The 27018-nt window shown below is 35.8% G+C and overlaps 1 protein-coding gene across 6 annotated transcripts in view; it reads left to right on the forward strand.

Moving 5' to 3' along the window:
- if (integrin subunit alpha inflated) overlaps positions 1–24787 on the forward strand; it is a 292640-nt gene extending 267853 nt beyond the window's left edge. For 2 of the 6 annotated variants that reach the window (XM_085958369.1, XM_085958368.1), the window contains exons 15-25: positions 3274–3520; positions 4932–5101; positions 5639–5814; positions 6733–6873; positions 12871–13206; positions 13329–14601; positions 15089–15298; positions 17270–17517; positions 21660–22006; positions 22968–23198; positions 23654–24787. In XM_085958369.1, the coding sequence (XP_085814495.1) occupies positions 3274–3520; positions 4932–5101; positions 5639–5814; positions 6733–6873; positions 12871–13206; positions 13329–14601; positions 15089–15298; positions 17270–17517; positions 21660–22006; positions 22968–23198; positions 23654–23746 (3472 nt within the window). In that variant the 3' untranslated portion in view covers positions 23747–24787. The remainder of the gene's footprint in view (positions 1–3273; positions 3521–4931; positions 5102–5638; positions 5815–6732; positions 6874–12870; positions 13207–13328; positions 14602–15088; positions 15299–17269; positions 17518–21659; positions 22007–22967; positions 23199–23653) is intronic. The other 4 variants (XM_085958373.1, XM_085958374.1, XM_085958372.1 and 1 more) reach the window with 4 other exon arrangements.
- The last annotated feature ends 2231 nt before the right edge of the window (positions 24788–27018 follow it).

Genomic DNA, 27018 nt, shown 5'->3' on the forward strand with positions numbered 1-27018 from the left:
ACCTTTATGAATATAGTATAAATATTACATAGTTCTTTTCTCATATTAATTTTTTTTAAAGCATTACTAGCGGCTATCTCAATACATAGTTTATGTGGAATGATTCCATGTCAATCAGTGAGTGGCTATTCGTCACTATAGATTGGTTTGTCGAATATCCGTTTTTGTCGAAATCAACCTTTTAATGCAGAATGATTTTTTGTATTTAAATGGACCAGAACTATCCTTTTCTTTAAATTGCATTGTAATGAATACAGCATTCATATGCTGTAAAAACAACAATTTAAAATACCTCCATATATTTTAATTAGGATAATGAAATTTGTATTTCGTCTCCTGAACATTTTACATGTGGTCTATTCGACAAACCAATCCTACAGCGACGTATTACCGAACCCATAATTTGATAGGATCCACAAACAGTTACAATATATCTAGGCAGGTAATACAGATCCATGTGTGAAACGAAAAGTGAGATAAGTCTGAAAAAAAAATAGTTAAATAAGCCAAATTAACCATAATCCATATACACACTTCTTCTTGGTCGTTCCTTCACGGCTAAGGATCGTGACCACCTTTGAATTTAGTCATCTTTTGAGCGACCAAGACTTTCCATACCCATCGACGATCCGCTTCTCGCAGGACAGTGAATGCTACCCCCAGTCAGCTCTTTCACTTGGTCGCTCCAGCTCGCAGACATCCACGTTGTGCGGTCCATGCCGAACAATATGTCCAAAAAACTGCAGAATGCATATTAAATGCATTATAGATGCTGATGAATTAGTAAATTTCACACAGAAATATAGAAATTCCAATGTGAAGTTGCCCAAAACTCAATCATTTGGCTTCTCTGAAAAGTAATGATTTTAGATTTGATTTTTTCTTCAACAATATCAAAGGAAGTTATGTTAGGTTTGCACTTTGCCTCTAATCGAGAATGCTCAAGTGAATTTCATTGGCTGGGTAAATCTAAGATGTCATTTTTCAATCTATCGTACATGGCTATACCCAAAATTCTGTATAATAGCTAAGAATCAATTCGCATCATTGCAATAACTCCACTCCACTTGTAGAGGATCATATACTTAATTGGTGATTCGCCTGTCTTTCTCACATTTTTTTTTGTACAAAGAAACAATCGTGCAGATCACTCCTGTACATCTGTGTGTTATTTCCTTATTCCTTTCACACACACACATATATATAGGCATTGTATGCTAGGAACAGACTAAGCAGAATATCATAATATAATAAAACAATTTGGCATAAAGTAGTTTTTATTATTTTGTTTGATTGGTAGGTACATAAAATATTTTCCACAAATTAAGAAACCAATATGAATTACACGTTAATTACAATTGCTTAGATTCTAAGGCTGCGTCTAGACGCGTCTAATGTGACGTGTAATGTAATGCGAATTTGTCGTATAGACGTAGCTACGATCCTTACATGTAGCGATGTTCGCGCTGATTCATCGGCTGGCAGTGCTCGAGAACTCTAACAACAACAGGATTCGCGTCGAGATTCTGTGCCGTTCATACAAATTTGCATTACATTACACACGTCTGGACACGCCACAATATAATATATTTCACTTCTTTACATTCATTTATTATGTATAGAGAAATAGTTCACACATATTATGATATCTCATAAAAATTGAGTTTCAAATCTGAGTAATTTTTCAAAAGCTTAAGTGATTAATAATTAAATATATTGAAATCAAAATGATCTTGAGATATTTACATAAATTATATTCATATGAGTAGAAAACCCCAAATATTGCTTTAATTTCAGACATCTTTGTTGAATACTGAATGTGTGAAAAATTTTCTACAATCCCAAACAATACCATATTGAATCATCTAACCCCTCACATTGTAGTCTCTTCCCGAGGATGGTTATCAGCCATTTTCTCAATAACTTCACATAATATATTAAATAGAAAATAACAAATATGTAATATTTTGTTTAGAAGAACTATCGGCCGTCTTGAATAACTCGATTGAACTAATTTAGAATCGTGCCGGGAAGATTTACCTCAAAATGATAAAATCTGTTTATGATATTTGGTGTTTATACTCTTCCTGCTTTTCATGACCTTTAACATTTTAATCATAGTATTCTGTTATGTAACAAAATTAAAAAAAATATGCAATGTTTATTTTATTATAGATAAAAGGTTTATCTTAGAAGTTCACCAATTATTATTAGGCTGATAGTGAAAGAAATACTCATTACATAATACATTAAATTTCATCCTTTACATTAGAATATTAGATACATAATATGAAATTATGTACTCTTAGCTTTACAAACATTTGAATTTTTTATCACATCTGATAAACCCAATATAAATAATTTAATTACAAGATAAAAAGAACTTTTTATATACGTTTTTAAATTTTTTGTTGAATCATATAAACTTGACTTGCTTGACTAGCTTAAGGGGGGACATGCTCAGCGTAGGTCAAAATGGAGCTATTCTTCTATTTTCAAAGCATGATCCTGGACATACCTTAAACGTTGTAGATAATCTATTTATATAATTTTGAAGCCTTATTATCCTTTATATTTATTTTAAACATTTGATGATTGCATAAAGTATTTAATTACATAAAATAGTATTCTTTTAAACCTCTCGCTCTAATGTTTTAGAATTTAGTCATATTTCAGTACATAAATGTGCAGTGGTGTTAAGATTTTTTACATTTCTTAATTTTTAAACGCATTTATAAAACCATCAGTATAATTTATATAGACAATATTATAGTGAAATATTTACGATAAAAAAATATATTGATAATATCTGTGATCCCAAATTCGACAAGAATCTGTGATTCCAAATTTGACAAGAATTAGGCATTTTATTATTCAAAAAATCGGCAAGATTAACACATTTGAAGATGATTGATTCTAAAGATACTTATTATAAGCTATGTCTTTGACCATTCAAGTGTGATAAACACCCTACGAATAATGATTGCTTTATAATAATTATTGACCGAAGAATAAGGTAGTGTTTTTTTGAAATACGTCATTTATTTTGGCATTCCCCAGTGGTTAAGCTACAACATACGGCCGTAGCCATAAATTTACAAACTCTAATTGAAGTAGGGAGTAAAATGATGTTAACGCGCGTATTTGAACATGTACCGTTTAAAAAAAAAAAAAATTTCGGTTAGGTACATGTTTAAACATTATTCAACAATTATTTGTTGGAAATATATAAATGAGTCATTTCTTTAACGGATGTGTTGTGTTATTTTACAGAAGCGTGTCTCGGTACCTTTTGGGATCTAAGGAGCGCTTCCACGTAGACGTGGTGGTGAGCAATATGGGCGATGACGCGTTTGAAGCATCCTACACTCTGCACATCCCGCCTGGAGTAAATTATATCAAGATCGAAAGGATTGACAATGCCGCCGCGGAGATTCCTGTCCAGTGCTCGCCCCCCACCAGCTACAACAACAACACTCTCAGATGTGACATTGGAAACCCGTTACCCAAAGGACGACTGGTAATTCTTTTTTTAACATATCATGATGCACTATATTAAATTCTAGCGGTCGGTTTTTCAGGGTGCAGACTGTCTTTCGCGCTTTTTGAAGCTTCCTTTTTCATAAAAGTCTCTGTTTACCACCTTAAATGTTCATAGCAGGCTTGTTATTGTTGCACTCTCCTTCAGTTTTACTTTATACGTCTCTATAGGCCACCCAAAATGTTCGTAGATAGGCTTATTTGCTTTTGTTGACTTTCTTCTTCTTGGTCGTACACTCATGGCTGAAGATCGTGACTACATTTGAATTTCGCCATCCTTTGAGTGACCAAGACTTTCCATCTTTCTCGATCTTCCGCTTCTCTCAGGGCAGGATGGATGGTCAGCTCTTTCACTTGGTCGCTCCAGCGCGCAGACGCTCTTCCTCTGCTTCGCCTTCCCTAGAGGTCACCCAAAACTACCAGTCTCTCCAGGTTGTCCGGTCTGCGCCTGACAATATGTCCAAAAAACTGCAGAATTCTTCTCAGACATATCGTCGACAGCCGTTCCTTTATCTTCAGTTTCTGGATGATTGACTGGTTCGTCCTGTGCTATGAATACGAAGCATTCGGTGCCAACGCCACATCTCAAAGGCATCAACTGCCTTCCGTTCCCTTGCCTTCAGGGTCCACGACTCGACTCCGTATAGAAATATCGAGAACACTAAAGTTTGCACAAGCATCATTTTTGTAGCAATCGAAATTCCCTGATCCTTCGATATGGTGGTAAGGCGTGTCATCGCATTTTTTGCAATCTGTGTGCGCCTTCTTATTTCCTCTTCGCATCCGCCCTTTCCACTGATGGTCGATCCTAGATATACAAACTCGTCGACTGTTTCGAGGTTTTGGAGTGTACTTGCTGTTGGTAGAAGGTTAGCCCGATCAACAACCATTAACTTGGTCTTATTTCTATTAATAAGGAGGCTGTATTTGCGACTCTCTTCCTCTACCCGGTGTAGCAGCTCTGTGAGTTTGTTGACTTTAGCACTCTCTTTTAACATTCACTTTCACTTTCAACATTCACTTTGATGAATTTAAAAGAGTTTGTATCTATCTGCGTGCTCAGGTTTTGTAATATTTTTATGTTTCAAAGATTTTTCATGTGAAATTCGTTGACAAAGCTGACTATTGTGTCATAACTGAAATTTTTTCAATGAATAATCTAAGAAGATAAATGTTTACTCTGCATATGCAGACAAATGGAATTCTACCATGCTAACTCAGTTGAGTAATATTTTTGTCTGCTTTGTTTTGTTACTAAAAACCTCATTGAGCGGTACCATGATTATGACAAATAGAAAACACACCAAACGGTAGACCTGCGCGGGCTCCTAAATTTAAATAATCTAGTTTCTGTAATTGTATGACATATTAATATTAAATGCGTTCGACAGGTTCACTTCAAAGTGCTGCTGGAGCCGTACCACAAAACGGGCATGGCGCCCAGCTACGATTTCTACATGGAGGCCAACAGCACCAACCCTGAAAACAACCGTTCCACGGATGACAACCAGCAGTTCATGTCCGTCAACATTTGGCTCAAGACAGACCTCGCCGTCACCGGGTAATTCATTATTTAAACAATTAAACCACACCCGGGCTACCTCAGTATTGATTTGTGACACAGACCTACGATCCGTTGGCCGACTTTACATTTTTCTTTTCAAATTCATATTTATTCATTTTAAGTACATAATATAATGAATATGACAAATTATAAATTCAAAGCGTTCGTAACATGACATAAAAAATAAGTGTTAACAATATTGAAATTAAAATATAGGGTAGTTGTGAGTAAATAATAAAAATAAAAGTACACGGATGCACAGGATGCACACCGAGTGAACTAGGTTGATAGACCCTATCTTAAAAACTCATAAAAAAATGTCCACCTAAACTCACCCTTACGTAAGTGGAGTGTATCAATATCCAAAACGATTTGATTGAATATAGATATTGCCCTCCCAATTGAAGGATGATTTTGCAAGGCTCTCTTTTTATAGACAAAAATTTTGATGCCACAATGTCGTTGTTTGAAGTTTTATCATATTTCGTTATGTAAATGAATGAATAATAATAAATTTTAATTCATTTGTTCCAGAACATCCCTTCCGCCAGATCTTCATTATAATATTTCTCATTACCAAGCTACAAACATGACTCACGAAGCGGACATCGGTCCTCAGCTCGTCCATCTCTATGGAATCAGAAATAATGGACCGTCCACAATTGAAGAGGCGGAGATCTTCCTCGTCTGGCCTTACGAGACACTCGCCGGTACTTATTTGTATATTCATTCATTGCTGCGTCGTGGGAATTTAAACACAACTTATCAAATATTTTCTGTTGGATCCGTCCCTGGGATTGTATCAACTTTACATAATATATTTTCATGTCAATTCAAACAATAATAATTGTCCGAGGGCAGTTCTAGCATTAGTAGGGTCAGCATAACCTGAACCGGCAGTTCTAGCACTAGTAAGGTCAGCATAACCTGAACCGGTGTTAAGGCCGGTTCGGATTAGACAAGTAGTTTAGTCGAGTAGCGAATGATTTAGTTACCACTACATATATGATTTAGTAGAAAGATTTTTTCTATTGGTTGTGTTTCTTCCTGTTCAAAAAATAAATTAGTTAATAACGTCATTTATAATGGCTATATTAGAAGAATTGGAGGAAGAAATTCTACGACTAATGAACTTGACTAAAGATAACATGTTCAGACTAGTCTCGTGGCTTGTTTAATATTTGGTGAGAGATGGTGGGGGCCGCTACTCGACCGAAAAATTAGAACAAAATGAATTGACTCGACTAAATGATTTTACTAAAATACTTGACTAAATTTGTCTGTTCATACATGTTTAGTTACTAAATTACTCGCCGCTCAACTAAATTACTCGACTAATCCGAATCGGCCATTAGTTAGCTATGAATGTTAATGAATTTAAGAGTATATTGAAAAGTCAAATACTGTCAGATTACAGTACTGATGAAAACTAGAGTGAAAGAATATAATATGTAGCGATGGTTTTGAAACTGAGTTATTTTTATTTCAAAACCATTATGATGGAGGTCTATGTAAATGCCAGTTCGATTAATTGATATTCGTCCTCAAAGGTATCTATCCCCAGTCTAGCGTGAAAATATGGTCAGCCTATTTCTCGATGAAAATATAAAGAAATTCTTTGCTTTCAGGTGACAGCTTAATGTATCTACTGGAGCAGCCGGAGACGACGGGCAACGTGAAATGCGAGATGGCTCCGCACGTCAATGACTTTAACCTCTTCGTTGACCGCAAGAAGTCCTACATTGACTCAAGTAACGCCGCTTTGCATGGTAAATGTTTTGCTTCTTAACATTGCCCCTAATATCGATGGCTCTGCGGATCCGACAGTCCTGGTTCACCGTAAGCCGTCTCTGAATAGTTTTTTTTTGCAACTTTGTAAAACATTGTGTGAATAAACACGTAGTAACACGAAATAATTGCAAAATAATCAGCTAACTGTTCAAAATGATAATGCAAATTTTGTTTAGCTATAATATAATTTCATCCTGTACATATTGAGTGTTTATGAGTTTGAAATTTACCTTTGCTATAAGAAATAGACCAAAAAAGATATTTTTACCGAAGCAAAGTATGTCATTATTATTTTGCTCTTATAACATGAATTAACTTAACTTAACTCACATCTTTGCCGAAATAGAGTTATGGCTGAGAAGTTGTTTGTGAGGTATGTGTGTGTATTTTTAGAATACTGCTTACCGTCAATGTTTTTAATTTTTTAATGAAAAAACAATAAACTTATATTTATTATATATATATGTATACATATCAGTAGCGAAGGGTAGAGGTAAGCTGCTAAGATCCACCATAAAAAGTGCATGTTATACTTTGTTAGTCGTACGTATTTGTTTTTTTTGCACTAAGACTACAATTTATAGATGGTATTGGTTAGTTTTTAAAAATCAATTAAACCCTGCCTAACCAAACCATAATAGTTTTGGTATATTTTGGGCGATACGACAAAATTGTACACACTTTTTCATTCATAGTTATTTGTTTTCGTTGGATTAAGAATACATATTACACATGTTCATTTTTTTAAATTCATTAAGCCCTGCCTAAGCCAAACTATAATAGATAAAAAAAATATTAATCTATAAAATCCAAAGTTATGTATGATTTTAATTGCATAATTTTAGATATTTTATAGATAGACGAGTATTTTTTGACTATCATTTATTATGTCTTAGTTTCACAGGGTTTAATTGTATTTTAAAAACTAACCAACACCGTCTGTAAATTGTAGGCCTATTTCAATGAAAACAAATACGTATAACTGACAAAGTTTAGTTGTGGGCACTATTTATGGCTGATCTTAACAGTCTACCTCCACCCTTCGCTACTGATACATAATATATAATATTTTTAATACTACAACAGGCCACGATGCCCAATGACAGTATAGTGAAATAGTAGTTTAATTAGTAATAGAAGAGAAACAATCACAAACACCCAAGCTTTGAGAAAATCACATAAATGTATTGTGACCTCATCGAGAATAGAACCCGGAGCTCCTGGATAAAACGCCACGGCCTTACACACTAGGCTACGAGGGCCGCATCATGTTAACATTTTATTAGGCACACGTTTTCACAATTTTTAAATAACCTGTTTTTATACATAACCCTTTTCTTTAACTTGTTGACTGCGGAGCATTTAATTACTATTTAATTACCGCATTTAAATAACATACAATTAATTAGTGTACAACAGGTGTACCGTCCGCGTGGAAAGGATTAAGGCTGCTTTCAGCTGAGGCATGGTCTAAAATGATCGTGACTACGTGACGTGCAGATTATGCAAACGACGCGTGACAAACAAAACATAATTTGTCATAAAAATTCAACATGCATCCATTTAATGTGATGTTTATTGTTATATTAGTAATAATAATAATATATTCATTGACATGTTTTCTTTTTCGAGTACATGCGTGACGTTTTTTAGTCATCTTTAGACGATTTAAGAATATATTCCTCCGACGCCATCACAAAACAAATTGATGTGCTCACATCTCGACTACCTCTCTCCGATTGGCAACGAGTGCAAAATTTCGTTCCACCCATTGTTGAAAATTATTTTCCGTTTCACTATGTATGCTCTTAACTAGATAAAATCTATCCTGATTATGGTAAAATTAGGAATTTACATCATTATGTATTTAGGTATATTGTGTTTCATTTTAATTATTAAAATGTGATTTTAATTAACAAATACGAGCATTTTAGTGTGGAAATTTTATCCGGAATTTCCGGGCAGAAATGAGAATCACTATCAATTTATCAACATTATATTTCTAATATAAACTATTTTTTTATTCAACATAACATTCTTTTTTGAATATACATAATTTGAAATACATATCAGAGAATAATTAATATAATATAACCATTTGAAAAAATATGACACCTTGTGAGGTACGAATCCCTCTGGGTGTCGTATTTTTTTCAAAAAGATTTTTTTTCCTATCGGTTATATCGTCGGTGTTTTGTGAAAAGGGCAAATTAACCAAAATGCTATTTTACAGGAGGAGGATTTTTAACTTTTGACATTTATTTATTAAAATAATTAACTGTGGATGATTATAAATGTCCAACAAGTTTTTCTTTATAATATAATATTTCAAAAGGCTTAATATGTCACATTCGCTTTTTATCCGTAACACTAAGTGGATATTCACCCTTACTATTATCGTTTTTAAGTACTTTCCTGTAGAGATACAAATTCGCCGGTTTTACACAATAAAGCTAGTGAGGTACATATTGTTTTTTCATTAAATTTCGCCAAAATGGTTGATTCGTCCTTTTTACAAAATATCGATGACATATTATTCTGAGCTATTTATTATGTATGTACAAATGCTATATTTTCTTTGAATTCTGTATGTGATATGCTCAAGTCTGGCACTATTTAGTAATGTTAGTTAGGGTAATTCAGCGTAAATCGGTTGACCAATTGAATACGTGTATTAAATAAGGCTCTAAGTACCAAAAAGTAGTATTGCCTGTAGTTACAAAATACCGAGTCATTGCAGTAAAATTTCATGAAGCAGATCTTTTGAAAAATGTAGTTTTACAGTGTGAAGCAATCACGGCAGCTTCTATAATTTAGGTATTAAGAACTAGCAAGTGTCAACACACCATCGTCAGTTATTTTATATTGAATGCCGTTGACCACTGCAGTGCTACTTATACCATTATAAATAAAATACGCTAATGCACTTACAACGTCGACAGGTTTAATTATTTTGCTTTATTTTTTTGACTTGCTTGAGGCACTTGGACTATAGTTGAAGTTATTGGCGTTGGTATGTAGAACATTTTTCTATAAAAATGTCAGTTTTTATGTTTTTGGTACTTAGCACCTTAATTAATACACATATTCAATTTATTTACTCACCTGATGTCGAGTTATGGCTATGTATTTTAATAGAGCAGAGGGAGTTAGTATCTTCCATTGTTTGCTTATAGTCATCATCACATGAAGCAAAAAACTGTACAGTCAAGTAGAAAACCAAAATACTTACATAATAGAAAAATAATATTTAGTTAGATATTTTACACAGGCTTATCTTGTCAACAATGTCTCGGATCAATATTAAAATACTAGCTGACATTTCAGATTTCAAAATCATTGAAATTTCTTTTGTTTCTATATGGAATATTCTAGTTATAATCATTTCTAATGTGTTTTTAAAAATTGTTCTATAGATCTTAATGTAGAATTACCGTGAATTACTTTGTAGGTATTTTACAAGCTTTAGCTTTTAGCTCGTATTCTTGTTTGTCCAGTACAAATCTTGCAATCGATTTTTAACTAACTTCCCGACTAGTTAGACATTTGAAACTTTTAAAATATATCAGAACACGACGACAATGAACTTTTTTAATACTTTTGGCCATCTTTAAGCAGAATTGAATTCATTTTCAGTTAATTCTATTTTGTATGGAAAGTTATTTCAGAAAAATCCGTATAAAGGAAAAGACTATTATTAGTTGCTAAGGGGGTGGTCCTAGCAACTAAATTATTAATATATACGTGCGTTACTATGGAAATCAAAATGACATTTCAGTATTCTATATTTGTTTGCTTGTTTGTTTTTTATTTTCTTCATATCAAGTGCAAGTTTGAGCATATTGAGCATAATAATTCAACAGAAAATTTTAAAATGTTGTATATAATTACGAGATCTCGAAGTCCTATCAAGCTTTTTAGACCAATCGTACCGTCCATCAGGAGCCCCTCCAGTTGCTTTATCTTGGTTTCTTGAACGATGTTCCTTTTTTCGAGTTTCATCGCCAGATTCTGCTTCCCTGGGCCTCATGCAGGCTCAGGAGAGCATTGGTAAGCCGGTCTTTAGCTCCGGCTTGCTTGCAGCGAAGTGAACGGGACTGATGATACAACCATGCATAAGTGCTGAAAGGAAATAGAAAATAGGAAAAAATTATAGGAATAGGCAACTAAGTATCGTTTAGTATTTTTAATAATTCGAGTGCAATCCATTTCCGAATAATGCAGTTATCCGTGAACCCCATAAAATCAGTTGGATAGACGAACTGTAGAGTTCGGTGGATCAAATTTAAGAATTTAATAATTTTGTGAGTCGTAAGAGGAGTTGGGATTATCCCGTTCCCCGTACGCTCTTGCGAATTTATTGAGGGCAGCAAAATTGGCCTCGGCTGCCACCAAGTCAGGGTGTCCTATTGGGCCCAAATGTTAAGATCTGACATACATAGCATACCTACACTAAACTTTGTCAGTCAAACGTATTTATTTTCATTGTGAATATGATCATTATAGTGTTTGTTAGTTTTTAAAATTCAACTAAACCCTGCGTAATCCAAGCCATAGTGAATAATAGTAAAAAAATATTCATTTATCTATAAATTGTCTAAAAGTAGGTATGCCATTAAACAATACATAATTTTAGATGTTTTACGCATAGAAGAATATTTTTTATCGATTATGGTTTGGTGGTTAGGCAGGGCTTAATGAATTTTAAAAAACTAACCGACACCACCTGCAATATGTATTCTTAATTCAACGAAAACAAATAAGTATGACTGAAAAAGTGTGCACTATTTTTGTCAGATCGCCCATAGCATACCTAAATTTTTATGGTTTGATCTTCTTCTTCTTCTTCTTCTTTCACCCTGTCACGTCCCAACATTGGGGCATAGGGCAAGCACAAGTTGGCGCCACTTCCCTCGGTCCATCGCCAACTCCTGCGCCTCCCGTCATGTCAGACCTGCAGCACGTAGGTCGCTTTTGTAGCATCGCTGCAGGGTGAGGGAGGGTCGGCCACGGCGACGGAACCCTTGAGGCTGTGCCACAAGGGTACGAAGTGCACTCTTTGGCGCACTCTTTGGCGGCATCTGGAATAGTATTCCGGTTTGATCTAGGCAGGGTTTAATTGAATTTTAAAAACTAACCGGCACCATCTGCAAATTGTATTCTTAGTTCCGTGAAAACATATAAGTATGACTCAAAAAGTTTAGTATGCACTATTTATATCGAATCTTAACAGTCTACCTCCACCCCTCGCCACTGGTATATATAATTGGAAGCATTGCACTCTTAAGATTAAATTGGTGATCTGTGATATTTCTAATCTTCTGTTTCTCTCTATTACCTCCCTTAAATATGGAGGTTGAGCTAATAGTGTGCAACCGATCCTTGTAATAATTCTGTACATATATTATTATATTTTTTTTTCCATGAGTAGTTTAGGACTTCGAGTTTTGGTAATGGGCGGAAACTCCATTTGTTACCTGTAGAATTAACAAAACCGTACATTTCCTAAGTGTTATAAACAATCAAAGAAATTTTAACTAAATAATGAGCGTAACTATTTTCAAAAATTAAATATTGGAGAGTGGTACAGTCACGGTCATTTTATTTTGAAGCTGTTTAACTTTGGTTTTGATACACTGATAATACATGACATGACATCATGCGTGTTGTTTCAGCGCTTTCACTGTGACAGTCCGGCCTGAGGTCATGTAACAATTTTATTTGGTGTGGTCAAATGAGTTGATTGAAAGTATTTGCATGACTTTAGTGTTCATCTAATCTTCTAGTTTGTAAATAAAAGTCACAAAGACACAAACAAACAGTGTTGGTTGAATTATTCTGTACATAATCTAATTAAAATTCTAATTTATACATATAATAATTTTGTACAAATTAGAAATTAATAGGGACATCAAAAAAAAAGCACCCTCAAGAACAAAGTAAGATAAATTAAAATATTTTTTTTGTGTCTGTAGGTACAGGATTGGGAGGCGGTTCTATGGGCGGCGGTTCTATGGGCGGCGGTTCTATGGGCGGCGGATCGATGGGCGGCGGATCGATGGGCGGCGGATCGATGGGTGGCGGATCGATGGGTGGCGGATCGATGGGTGGCGGATCGATGGGCGGCGGATCAATGAGCGGCGGAGGATCAATGGGCGGCGGGGGATCAATGGGCGGCGGGGGATCAATGGGTGGTGGGGGATCAATGAGTGGAGGCGGCAGTTACAATTTCTCAGGCTCAAATGTATCAGGCGGAGGATATACCATTTACAAGAATAGCTCTTGGTCCTCGACCGGAGGTTCTTATGGCGGTAAATTGAATAATTTTTTTATGTTTTTGACAAAAAGTCTACAGTCATGCTTGAAGTTTAATCAAATTTAAAAAAAATAATTCAGAACATTATAATAATGTAGCTATGTGTACACTTTTTAGGAAAGAAAGTTTGGACAGAAGAAGAAAAGAAAAAATACGAAGATGAAGATAAGAAATTTATTGGCCTGCATGGAGACGGTTCCAGCGTACACCAGGAGAGAGCTAAGAATGCCAGCGGATCAGCGTGGTCCGGTTCCACGGGTGGAGGAGGCCAGTTCAATTGGGATACTGTCGGCGGACAGGCCGGTGGTCAAGGAATGAATACTGGCGGAGCCAGTCAAAATAGAACTTACATCACCAGCGTCAGCGGAAATTCACAGGGCGGCGGGCAGGGTGGTTCCCAGACTTGGGGTAGCGGGCAGGGCGGCGGGCAGGGTGGCTCCCAGACTTGGGGTAGCGGGCAGGGCGGCGGACAGGGTGGCTCCCAGACTTGGGGTAGCGGGCAGGGCGGTTCTCAGACGTGGGGTGGCGGACAAGGCAGCCAGTGGTCCTCCAGTCAAAATTGGTCCAGTCAGGGAACGGGAGGTGGCTCGGGAAGTAAAGTGGTGTGGGTGTCAGGCGGAAGCGGTGTCGGACAGTCTGGGGGACAAACAGTCTCTGGCGGGCAAACGGTTTCCGGAGGACAATATGTCGGTGGAGGTGGACAAATAGGTTCCGGAGGACAATATGTCGGTGGAGGGGGACAAACAGTGTCCGGAGGACATTATGTCGGCGGAGGTGGACAGACGGTTTCTGGAGGCCAAACAGTTTCTGGTGGACATTATGTCGGCAGCGGCGGACAAACAGTTTCCGGAGGACAATATGTCGGAGGAGGTGGACAAACAGTTTCGGGAGGACAATATGTCGGTGGAGGTGGACAAACAGGTTCCGGAGGGCATTATGTCGGTGGAGGTGGACAAACTGGTTCCGGAGGACAATATGTCAGTGGAGGTGGACAAACAGTTTCCGGAGGACATTATGTCGGCGGAGGTGGACAGACGGTTTCTGGAGGACATTATGTCGGCAGCGGCAAACAAACTGTAGCAGGAGGGCACTACGTCGGCAGCGGAGGACAGACAGTTTCCGGGGGACACTATGGTGGCGGCAGCGGACAAACCTGGGAGCAACGGTACTGGCCCGATGGCAGTCCTGTGGTGGGTGGCTACAACAAGACTTTCGTCTCGTCATGGAACTCCACGATTACTGGATCCGGCCCCGCCCTTGTCCACCACTCCAGCAGGAATACGACTTCCATGTCGGGCACCGACGGCCATGTCAGTCGCACGGAGACCAGTACTGAATATGACACTCTCGGATCTAATACCGATATCGACAAGATGTTCAATTATAATAGGTAATTAAAGCGATTCTTAGTTATTAATATCGTCTGACTCCTTTTTTTTAGGATATTAAAATATGGTTTTCAATAATTGTTATTTTTATTTAATGGCACATTGGCAACTACTTCCAAAAACCGACAAGTCCACATTTTGATATTTTGTGGTAAATATTATCTTTTTGTTCCCAAAGGAAATTATTGATTTTGACACTAGTTTTTCTAATTTTATATTGTATTTTCAAAACAAAACAATATAACTACCCATTTTTATTAGTTAACCTCATAATTACAAAAAGCATTTGTATATAATATAATAAATATAATTCTTTCAGTTATAAGTTTTAAAACATTTTTTGGTACACTTGTGACAGGTTTTGAAAGCTATTGTGTGAAATTACATAGAATTATGTACTTATATAATATTTTTTTTTGATTCTGACTAGACTTATTAGTTAAAGTATTAAGTTTTATGTTTACCAAGATCTATGACTGTTTGAATCAGGATCAACGGAGATGTGTCATCTCACTCGGGCACGGCGGGCAGCTCGTCGGGAGTAAACTCTGGAGGCGCCGGCACCACTTACTACGCCGTCGACGGAGGCCAGGGAGGGAGCACGAGCTATGGCACGAGTTATACGTCCGGTTCACGTCGGGTGGACGGCGGAAGCGCCAATCAGCAGAATGGAAATTACGACTATTCAGGATCTCAGAGGTCAGTTTTAATTCGATGACCAACTCGGATGGTAACAAAATATACAGTGGTGATCTAGAATAAATAAATTTTAATAATCAGTCATATTCAATTGAATAGTAATACTTCTGCGGAGTACAGAGAGAAATCACACCGTTCAACGTCACTTAAACGTCAGTATTCTTAGGAAACCTCTTTCCTGTCTCTTGTGAGGGTTCCAGCGAGAGTCTTACTTGACTTCTATTGAAGCATGAGCCTTCTCCTAATTTTAAATTTCATTCTGGGAGTTCGGAGTTTCAAGAAATCAACTTGTTTCGGTTACGATGATCTGTTATCAATTTTATGCAGAGTTCTTTTATTTACAAAATCATTTTCATTTGAAATTTCACATATTTATAATAACAACGATTTCAATGTTAGCGGGTGTTCACAAGTCGATTGGTTAATTATTGTCTTTCAGAAACCTTGCGTCGCCTACAAGTGATTGGAACAACTGTGTAAGAGAGATGTAATTTTACTGTTGATTTGTGAATATTGTACCCCATTTACACATGCATAGATTTACTGTTGACTACTAATAGTATCAGTTAGTAAGAAAAAGTATGGGTAAACATGTATCTACAGTTGCAAGCTTGCATGCATAAATCAAAAAAGTTTGGAAGCTTCTGAATGTTCATGCGACAGTAAGGAATTTTTCCATCTGCGCCTGCGCAGTAGAATGATAGTGGCGAACCTGCCGGCTAAAAATTGAACTATACGCCTGAACAAAAACGATGCATGAGTGCGAGTGAGAAAGTATTCGGCACCCTTAAAATCTCTGCGACACGAGCTAGAGTAAGATAAAAGGTCTACATAATATTTGTCATTTAGTTTCTAAAAGTATCGCCGGCAAATCGTGGTGAATCGCTTCACGTAGCGTCGATAACCTGCGAGCTCGTGTTGCTAAAATTGCTATTTTTTGTGTTAAACATAAAGTCAGTGGTAAATATTTTTAGTTAATTAAGTAGGAAAGATGGTTCTGTGTGTTGTATTAAAATATGGTAGCCGTACTGATAAGCAAGAAGATGGTATTATGTTTCATAGGTAAGTTGATAAATGTTCGTGATAATTTATTTGTATATTATTATATATTTTAATATCAGTGACCTAGTGTTTCTTTAAAATAACTTAAATTATGGATATCTTTACCTAATGGTTGCATTTTGACCGCTTAAAAATACTATATAACGTAAAAAAATAGAAAATTATATTTTAATTCTGAGCGTCTAGTGCGAGCACTAGCGAAATGGTCTATGGTCTCAAACATTTATAGACGAATGCGTTCGCTCGCCCACAAACCAAACGCACGGCACGCAGCTTCATTTAGCAATGCAACGGGTAGATGTATCTATAGTCTATGAACTATATTCATTTTAATGTTAACCGATTTTCATTATCAGCTGTCAAATAGTACCTTAAAATGACAACATCGCGCCTCGATTACTCTTAAAGAATGAGATTGGAAAAGAAAGAAGTCAGCACTTTTACGTGTAAACAGTTATTATCACGATAGTTTAAAATACGCGCAATTGACAAGATGATTCCAAAAAAGACATATGTTGATTTTTATAGAAATCGACATTTGAATGCCATCTTGCAGTCGTTTACGATATCTATCCCTGTTTTTTGATTTATAAATATGGCATACATAGGTCAGAAGATATGTAAGTCGTTCCTACAAAAACGTCATAAAATCCAAAGGTTTTTTCTCTGTACTGAAAAATCATATTTTTTGACAAATGTCGTTTTTGCAATCATTAGTAATTGTCGATTGCTGCCAGTAAATCCATGCATGTGTACAGGCGCAGTAATTAGTTCATTTTATCAATTTTCTTTTTATGCCAATGCCTCTGAGGTGCTGATGTTCAATAGCTGTGCTAGTTTACTTATCTCTTCTTCTTGGAAAAGTCATAATGAAACCGAATACATGTTTAGTTAAATTTTGACCGTCAGTTGGAGAGGAGGCGGGGACAGTTTCCCGGGCGGCGCATCCCGCCACAAGTGGTCCACGGAGGAAACGGTCAACCAAGACCTCATGCGTGCGGGATCGAAGTCATCGGCCGGCAACACATTCGTGGGTGCTCCTCAGCAGCCGAGTTTAATGGGCGCCGCGGCTGCTGGACAAGGTTTCAGAGTTAATACATGGGACATTGGATCTGTCGATCAGGGCACCAACACAATCGGCGGAGGAAATGTTAAAGGTAAAACAAAACTCGCCTCAGTTATATTAATTTCTTTGTATAGAGATGCATATTATTTCAAAAGTTTATAAAAAGTTTGATTTGGTGATTACAACAAAGTTTAGTTATCTTTGATTACAAATTTATATTGACCACTTCATCATCATCAGCCTGGATCGATCCATTGACCGATGAAGGTCTCTCTGGGCTGATTCCGTTTATCTCAGTCTTGCGAATTGCATTATCACGTAGTTCTGCAGAACTTAGCTATTTCATCGATCAAGCAGTCTAGGATTACCTTTCAGACATTCTTTACCTCTCAGGTCCAGGAAATGTTTCTTCTTTGAAGTATGTGTCCAGCCATAGGATGTTTTCACTGATGCCATAATCTTTTTTAAACTTTGTCATATTATTACTTCACTCTTCGTCTATAAAAAATTCATCATCATCATCATCAGCCTGAATCTATCCACTGCTAGATGAAGGCCTCTTCAAGCTGCTTCCACTTCTCTCGGTCTTGTGCATAGCGCTGCCACGTACTTCCGCAGAACTTTATCATTTCATCGATCCAGCGGCCTCTAGGTTTACCTTGCGGACGTTTTGTACTTCTCGGATACCACTGGATGACTAGATTTGTCCAACGATTGTCTCTTCTTCGAGCTATGTGTCCAGCCCATCTCCATTTAAGGCTTTTAATTAACTCTATTACATCACAATTCCTCTTCTTGTCCTTTCGCGTTATGCCCAGCATGCACCTCTCCATACCACGTTGTGCTACTCTAAGTTTCTGGATCTCTCTTTTACTTAGGGTCCATGTTTTACAAACATATGTGATCACAGGAAGCACACACTGGTTGAACACTTTGCGCTTTAGGCACAGTAGATGGTCACTTTTGAAGACATTATTCAGGCGGCCAAAAGCACTCCAGCCTGGCTTTACTCTGCGAACAATTTCATCAAATATACATCCATCTATAGACACCTGTTGTCCTAGATAGATGTAGCTTTTCACCTGTTCGAGCTGAGTGCCATTGACGAGGATCTCTTTTTGGCCCGCAAAGCAGTTGAACATGACTTTCGTCTTTGTTACATTTATTTTCAAACCTACTTTGTTGCTTACTTGAAGTAGTAAAAATTTAAAAAAGGTTAATATTTATTCATAATCAAATAATTTGAATTATAATTTCTATAAAATGGTTTTGAAATAAAATAAAAAAATAAATATTTAAATCTTTAACATTCCATTTCTTGTTAAAAAATATCTTCATGAGGAACAATGGCATTAGATTCTAAAAATAAAATTTAAAAAAAGAATTCACTTTGATCAACAAGATGTGAGTATTGGGCTCTATATTACGACTGTACACCCTGGATAAACGTCAGATTTCTTATTTCAATACTTGAAAGCATCTAAGCGAGATTTTTTGAGTATAGACAATTATGGAAAAAACGCTATTATAAGCGTAGACAATAAGTACAAATATAAAAATCTTTTACAATGTATAAAATTCAAACATTTTAAATTAATAAAATTCGCCGTTTTCAAAAGTCAGTATAGCATAATAGAGTTCGCGAATGCATTTCATAAAATTTAAATAATTATAAAGTAACCTAATACATTCGTGCACACACCAAAGCGAATTATTCGCAGCGAATATTCGCCAATCAAGCTCGTATTGGCTTACGGGAAAGAGCACGCGACGTTCAGATTTCGGAAGGGAATTAAGTTATTATCTTACAAAGTTCAATATGGAGCGCTGCGATTGTTTGACGTTTCGGTATCGAGCATTCAAATAATATATCAATAATTTTATATTATCATTGATACAATTTGTCTCCGACAATGCCATCCATTCGCATTTACCCCGTCAAAATAATCCGAAAAAAGCACCCGCATCGATATGGAAGGTCCGGTCAAAAGAGTCTCAAAAAATAGCCAAATATATGACAAATTGATGGCTTTCATTGTATCTTTTGATCACCTGCGTGAATAAATGTTACATTTGTTCATTAACAACAGGTAAGTAGGGAGCATTACAGATGTCAATTTATGGCTACGGCCGTATGTTGTAGCTTAACCACTAGGGAATGACGAAAGAAATGGCGTATTTCAAAAAAACACTACCTTATTCTTAGGTCAATAATTATTATAAAGCAATCATTATTCATAAGATGTTTATCACACTTGAATGGTCAAAGACATAGCTTATAATACGAGGGTGGGTCAATAATTCCTTAGAAAAAAGCATTAAAACAGTTTTTATTTTTGTATTTTTTTTTTTATTTCTCAACATAATCTCCTTGGAGCTCAATACACTTGGTAAGACGTTTCTCATTTTTTTTTAAACCGTCAGAAAAATAAGTTTTCGGAAGGTCCTCAAAATAAGCATTTGTCCGATCGATGACTTCTTCATTTGAAAAAAAACGTTGTCCACTTAGCCATTTTTTTAAGTTTGGGAAAAGGAAAAAGTCACTGGGGGGGGCTAAATCTGGCGAATACGGTGGGTGGTCGACCAATTCGAACTTCAATTCTTCAATTTTAGCCATTGATCGTAAACATGTGTGAACACGGGCATTGTCCTGATGAAAGAGGATTTTTTTCCTGTTTAAATGAGGCCGTTTTTCTTCAATTTCGTTTTTTAGCTGGTCCAATAAAGATGCATAATAATCCCCTGTTATTGTTTTTCCTTTTTCCAAATAGTCAACGAAAATAATTCCACGTGCATCCCAAAATACAGTAGCCATAACCTTACCAGCTGATTTTACGGTTTTCGCCTTCTTTGGACATGGTTCGCCTTTCGCAATCCACTGCTTTGACTGTTCTTTCGTCTCGGGAGTATAGTGGTGTATCCATGTTTCATCTACAGTCACAAAGCGACGAAAAAATTCATCCGGATTGCGTTGCATGAGCGACAACAGGGCTTTAGAGGCCACCACCCTATTGCGTTTATTGTCGACTGTGAGCAAACGCGGCACCCATCTTGCAGAAACTTTTTTCATGCCCAATTTGTCATCTAAAATAGAAATGACGCTACCTTTTGAGATCCCTGTAACCTCAATTATCTCACTCAACTTTAATCTTCGGTCACTTAACACCATATCGTGGATTTTATTGATCATTTCTGGTGTAGTCACCTCTACAGGACGTCCTGAGCGTGGTTCATCCTTTGTTGATGTACGACCACGTTTAAATTCATTTAACCAGTTATAAATAGTTGCAAGTGAAGGAGCAGATATGCCGTGAACTAAATCCAACTCATTTTTTATTTCATTTGCTGTTAACCCTTTTATATTAAAATGTTTAATAACAGCTCTAAACTCAATTTTCTCCATTTTTGTAAACAAGCAAATTTTTTTTTTAAATGTACGAAAATAAAAAACAACAACCCGACCAATCTGATTGAAACTTCGCAGCATACTGAATCGGTAGTGCCGCTGCATGAAAACAAACCGCGTACAGTACTAGTCGCGCCACCTGTCGGCTTTTCTAAGGACTTATTGACCCACCCTCGTAAGTATCTTTAGAATCATCTTCAAATGTGTTAATCTTGCCGATTTTTTGAATAATAAAATGCCTAATTCTTGTCAAATTTGGGATCACAGAGATTATTAATATAATTTTTTATCGTGAATATTTTACAAAAATTATCTCGTAATAAATTATACTAATGGTTTCATAAATGCGTTTAAAAATTAATAAACGTAAAAAATCTTAACACCACTGCACAGTTATGTACCGAAATATGACTATATTCTAAAACATTAGAGCGAGAGGTTTAAAAGAATACTATTTTATGTAACAAAAATACTTAATGCAGTCATAAAATGTTTAAAATAACTATAAAGGATAATAAGGCTTCAAAATTATATAAATAGATTATCTACAACGTTTAAGGAGTGTCCAGGATCATGGTTTGAAAATACAATAAAAACTCAATTTTGACCTTCGTCGAGCATGTCCCCCCTTAGTGTGATACTTATTTGTTTCTACAGACCCTCTTTATTTCATATTATAAAAAATGAGCCATTTTCCTTGAACGTGTATGAGTTTTTCAGTCAGTTCATTGTATGAAGTCACTGTTTAGATGGTTTGTTAATAGATCCACGTGAGGTCTATATATTGCTAAAAGATACTTAGGATGATCATGCATTTGTTTTTTAAGCTGGCGGACGAGGATACGAAACCCAAGGCTCTTCATCATATCAGAAGCAATGGAGTTCAGAAGTGACGGAGCGGGGACGCGATAACGTGGTGACGGACAAACCGTTAGACCGCTTCCGGTGGGACCGGAGGACTCGCGAAAGAAGACAGGTGGAGGGACCTCCTCCGCAGGGAGACTACTCCAACGAGAACGGGCCGATGGATTATAACGACGCTCAGCTGTTCGAGGCGACGCGTTGTCCGGGTCTCAAGTGCGCCGTGGTGCGCTGCGTGGCCGGCCCGCTCGCCAACAATCATGAAATTTGGCTGGCACTCAGAAGTAGAGTGAACGCTCAAACGCTCAAAAAAGTAAGCGACTTTTTCTAAATAATACTATCCATACATCCCGATACTTAATCTTTGCAGAGAGTAAAGTTGTGATTATATTGAGATGCATGTTGCGTACTGTCACGCTGTTACGGTGACAAATTTAGTCTATGGTTTCGTCATTTTGCAGAATATTTTGAACGAACACGATCTCTGTAAATTCAATAATGGAGTAACCTAGTAACGAGTCTCTGTAAATTAAATAATATTTTGAACAGAACCCAACCTGCAGACCATAGATAATAGACAACATTCTTATAGAAAATACATAGTGCCAACCGCTAAAAACAAAAAACATGCGATTTTGACATTATTCGAAAATGTGTAGGCATGTAGAAAATGATAAAAAAGGTCATCGAGTCATGCAGGTGTCGATGCAGTGCAGTACAACGTGAGGTGACCTCATTGTTTAATCAACTGACAATGTTTAAAGGTTCAAAATGTGCTACGGGATGGAAGCATCAGTCTGATAATATCTTAAACACCAAGAAAAACGACATCACTCACTGTTTTACCGTAGCGGCAGCTTTCTGTGATGTCACGTGATAGTACTCGATGTGCAGCATAATATAATCATAATTTAACTCACCAACTGTGTCCGACGTGAAGCTGTACACTTCCTCCCGTGTTAACTCTGCAGACTGTAGATCAGTATTGAAGTTCCGTCACAGGCTGCAGGAAGGTCCTATCAAGAATAAACTGCCGATAAATACTATAGGAATATAATATTGTTGTTTTTACTGTAGGTACATGTCATTATTCTGGATGATTCTCAATTAATTTATATTGTTGTCGAGCTGTTAAAACCTCCGATGCTCTCATTTTAACAAGACTGTACTCCTTCAATGTATGTAGACATCACATCGTATGAGTGTTTATCAGAATCCTGCAGTTTGTAACGTAATGCAATAGACTCACTGTATTTTTCCCGTCATCTTTTCAGTTGTCATTCGGACGTTCCGTGACTCTGACATCGGTAGCGGTGGCCAGAGTGTCCCGGCTCCCGTACTTAGGAGTTCCCAAGGAGCGGCCGCCGCACGCTCAGCAGGCCGTGAGCGTCCTGACGCCCCTGGCGATGCCGCAACCTGACGACGGAGTCCCGCTTTGGGTTGTTGTCTTGTCTGCGTGCGCTGGAACGTTACTTCTTCTGTTATTAATCTTAGCTCTTTACAAGGTATGTAACTATCAATTATGTTAATTATCGTACACATAAATATTACGTTAATCCTGTGAAGCAAAGAATGCTCACGGTTATGGGTATAAGTGTACAGTTAAAATTTTGGAATACATTAATTGAAGTAATAATTCAATGTTAAACCTAATTAAATTATACATGCATATTGATAGATTGTGCCCACGATGGCCGAGCTGATTACGCGTCAGCTTATAATGACGCGGGTCCCAGGTTCGAATCCAGGGTCTGGCAAATACACATATTGTTTTTCAATCTGTGTTTGAAGTCAGAGTATGGACCTAATAGGTTTTTAGCAAGTGGCTAACACCCATTCATATAAAAGGTTTGTGGGAAGACTTAAGCGGACATTCTGACCAATTGGATGATTGTATTTATTGTGAATTATAGATACTTGTTGTACAGATGATTAAATAGTTGTTTGTTTTGGATTGCAGTGTGGATTCTTCAAACGAAACCGTCCGTCGGATGCGCCCGAGAGGCAACCGCTCAATCGAAACGGCTATGGACACGGAGACGAGCAGCTTTGACGCTCTCCTTCTCCCGAATCCCGCCAGCGCTATTAGCTTGCCGGACAAAAAACACCAATCGGCGATACGCCGCAACTTAATATTAAGTCAAATCTCGCTGCAGTCTACTTCAAAATTAGAATAAATATATTATTAATTGATCATGGAAATATTTTAGTTTTGTTGAATTCGCATTATTGAATTTCTAGTCAGTGTTTTTTGAGAAAATTTTGATGGTGCGATGAACCTTTTGCTCTCATCTTTTAAAATCAATTAATTATAAGATGCAGTATTTTTTATGGTCCTACAATTGTTGCAGCGTAAGTGAGAATCATGATATTCTCGATGATAAGTGAAAAACGAATGTTTATTAACGGGAATAATATCAGCTGATTTTTTTATTGAACGATTTGTAGCGAGATTTGACAGTTACACCTAGATGTGACTCGACACTAAAGTGATAACCCAGCTTAACTTTATAATCTAACAAAAAATATTACCAGTGATGTTGGTGTTTTGTTGAGTCGTCTCACTTCACGTGTGTGCTTGAAGTATGATGTGACTTTTTAACAAAGCGACGAATTGAAAGTTTTTATGAGAAGGAACTGAAGTAGGCAATCTTCGGATATAAGTGTCTTGAAAATATAAAATATCTTTTGAAGAGTTTACAGACGGCCGTCGGACTAATTAAGATTTACAAAATATATGTCGCATTAGATACCTCCACTTCCGCATTGAGATGCTCGTATTCTCCATTCGGAGTGGATTACAATCAGGTTGTAACACCAGATCAATCATTCAAATTGAAAAGAATGTCTCATGAATATCACACGTTTGTATCAATAGATATTATATTGATTAAATATTATCTACCGAGGTGATTTGACTTCCAATTCTAATCAGTGAAAGTTTATTCTATTATATCGACTGTAGAAAGAAAAAAGGGCGTAACCCTCAGTTTTTTCAAAATAGGTTTTATTGCATAATAATGTTGCACACTACTAAATGCACGTTGTGCCCTAAAGATATAAGCTGCAAATCCCAATTTATTATCTAAATTTAGCTACTAGCAATTAAAAAAAAAAAAGGAATTGACATTGGAAAAATTACTTAATCATCATTTTAGTATGTTTTTCTTTTAATTAACTCAATAATTAATATCTGATTGGGGATATAAAGACCAAATTATTAATTATCATGCACTTTAAGGTTATGTCTATTTTGTATTTAACTTTGACTGAAAACCATAATAAAAACGTTTTTGTGCCTCTTGTAAAATTTGATTTGTGGGGATTACAAGCCCCTTTTCCTATTCAGGGTCGATATAACATTAGTAAACTCTTAACAGCAGTTAGATAATATGATATTTTGATATTTTTAAGTAAGAGACATTTCAGTTTTGTTAAATGTTTACATTGTTACAACCGATGTGAAAACATAATAATATTTATATCTCGAAATTGTCAGTTTTAAGACTGCACACTGCCATAATAAAGAATGTATTTATTTTAAATATTGTATTGTATATTATTATTACATATTGTGTAAACACTAAACATAATATTATGTTATCCCTGTTAGAATGCTTCAAATAATCTCATTGTCGAGCAATGTTTTAATTATATTATACTTAGATGATTCAGGAAAAGTTTGGCTGCATACTTATTTTTATATCTAAATGAAAATGAATAGATATAAAAATCTTTTCGGTGTCATATTGTTATTAGCAAAACGAATATAGTCATTGTAATTTTTTCTATAAACTTGTTATGTACGTTTTTAGAATTTTATTTTCAAGACGCTTGATCTCAAAAGATTTATGTTAATGTGCAACTGAACGGGCTGCACTCTTGTTGACATAATGCTTTTGCCAGACGTCAACCCGACAATTTATGTTATTGTGACATATAACAAAAGCGGGTGCAAGATAACAATCATTATTATCTGAAAAAATAATATGTCTGAAGAAAATTTCAGTATTCGGTGAATTAAAGTCGACTACAAAAATCTTTGTTGTATTTTCAATCACCGTGTTATTTGTAATTTAAGTTAATTTTGAATTCCGAATTATTGTTATACACATTGAAATTTTATTCATCAGTTATTGAAACTGTCTTCTTACATATTATTGAATTGCCACTAAATATATTTTTATGACGACTAATAAATGATTAACTCAAAAAAAAAATTAACTAACAAATAATATTGTCAACCGGCTCGTATTAAAACATTTTAGTATCGTGTCTTTACATTGGATGGATAGAATCGTTAGTAAGAAATGGCTTTTTCACGATCGTGCCTTAAAAAATAATGCTGCCATTAGAGAATCTCATAACAATTCATGAGAGATTATTGTCTTGATGTCGCGCGTACGTATATTTAAGAAAATATTTATTGAACTGTTATTGTATTTAATTAGTTGAATACCTGAAATGCATTATAATAATATATATATATCTTTTAATATAACTCGGGACTGTGATGGCAGACGGTTATAACTGCAGTTTTATCACTTTTTAAGTTTTCTTCCATAATATGTTCCAAATTGTACATTCTTTGATGTGGCAAAATATTAAAGCTGCAACTTTATTTGTCACAAAGTAACGTTAAAAGATATATGCATCTGACCAAATGTTAAAAAAGTTGATGTGGCAAGAAAAATGATTTGAAGTTTGTGTTGGGATGCTAATTCCACTTATTTTGATATAAAATACTTCAAAATATTTTATAAACTAACTCTTGTCAGACTGATTTCAAAACTTTGTTTTTGCTCTCCCGTAAAATTGTGTAAACAGTAGTTATAACCGTTTGCCATCACAGTACCGATCTATGAAATCCAAAATTGATCAGAATGTCCTATTGAATTGTACAGATTGTTAGAAAGTGTCTTTTTATCATGTACAATACGAATAAATGATGTAAAATAGTAATATTGTATATAAATTATATTGTCATCTATGATTAATAATTGAAAGTTTATATGTATTGAAAAAGACAGAAGACTACGAATCAATTAAGTAGGTAGCTTAAAAAATGAAAGTGACTTATCTACCAATTTATTAATTCTAATAGTAATCTAATCATAATTTATTCACTTCGACCAAAATATAGCAATTTTGACAACTCATTTTAATATATTATTGTAATAAAATTACTATAGCTCATTTTTGTTTTATATCTATCTATCTATCTTATGTTTATTTAACATTGAAAAACAAAACATCTTTAAAGAATATTTTTATAAAAAAAAGTGCCATAGATTTTTTATTTAATTTTATGTTGCGTCACTATCG

Source organism: Rhyacophila brunnea, unplaced genomic scaffold (genome assembly GCF_057557595.1).
Source record: "Rhyacophila brunnea isolate RB1 unplaced genomic scaffold, BYU_Rbru_1.0 scaffold_7, whole genome shotgun sequence".
Taxonomy (NCBI): Eukaryota; Metazoa; Arthropoda; class Insecta; order Trichoptera; family Rhyacophilidae; genus Rhyacophila; species Rhyacophila brunnea.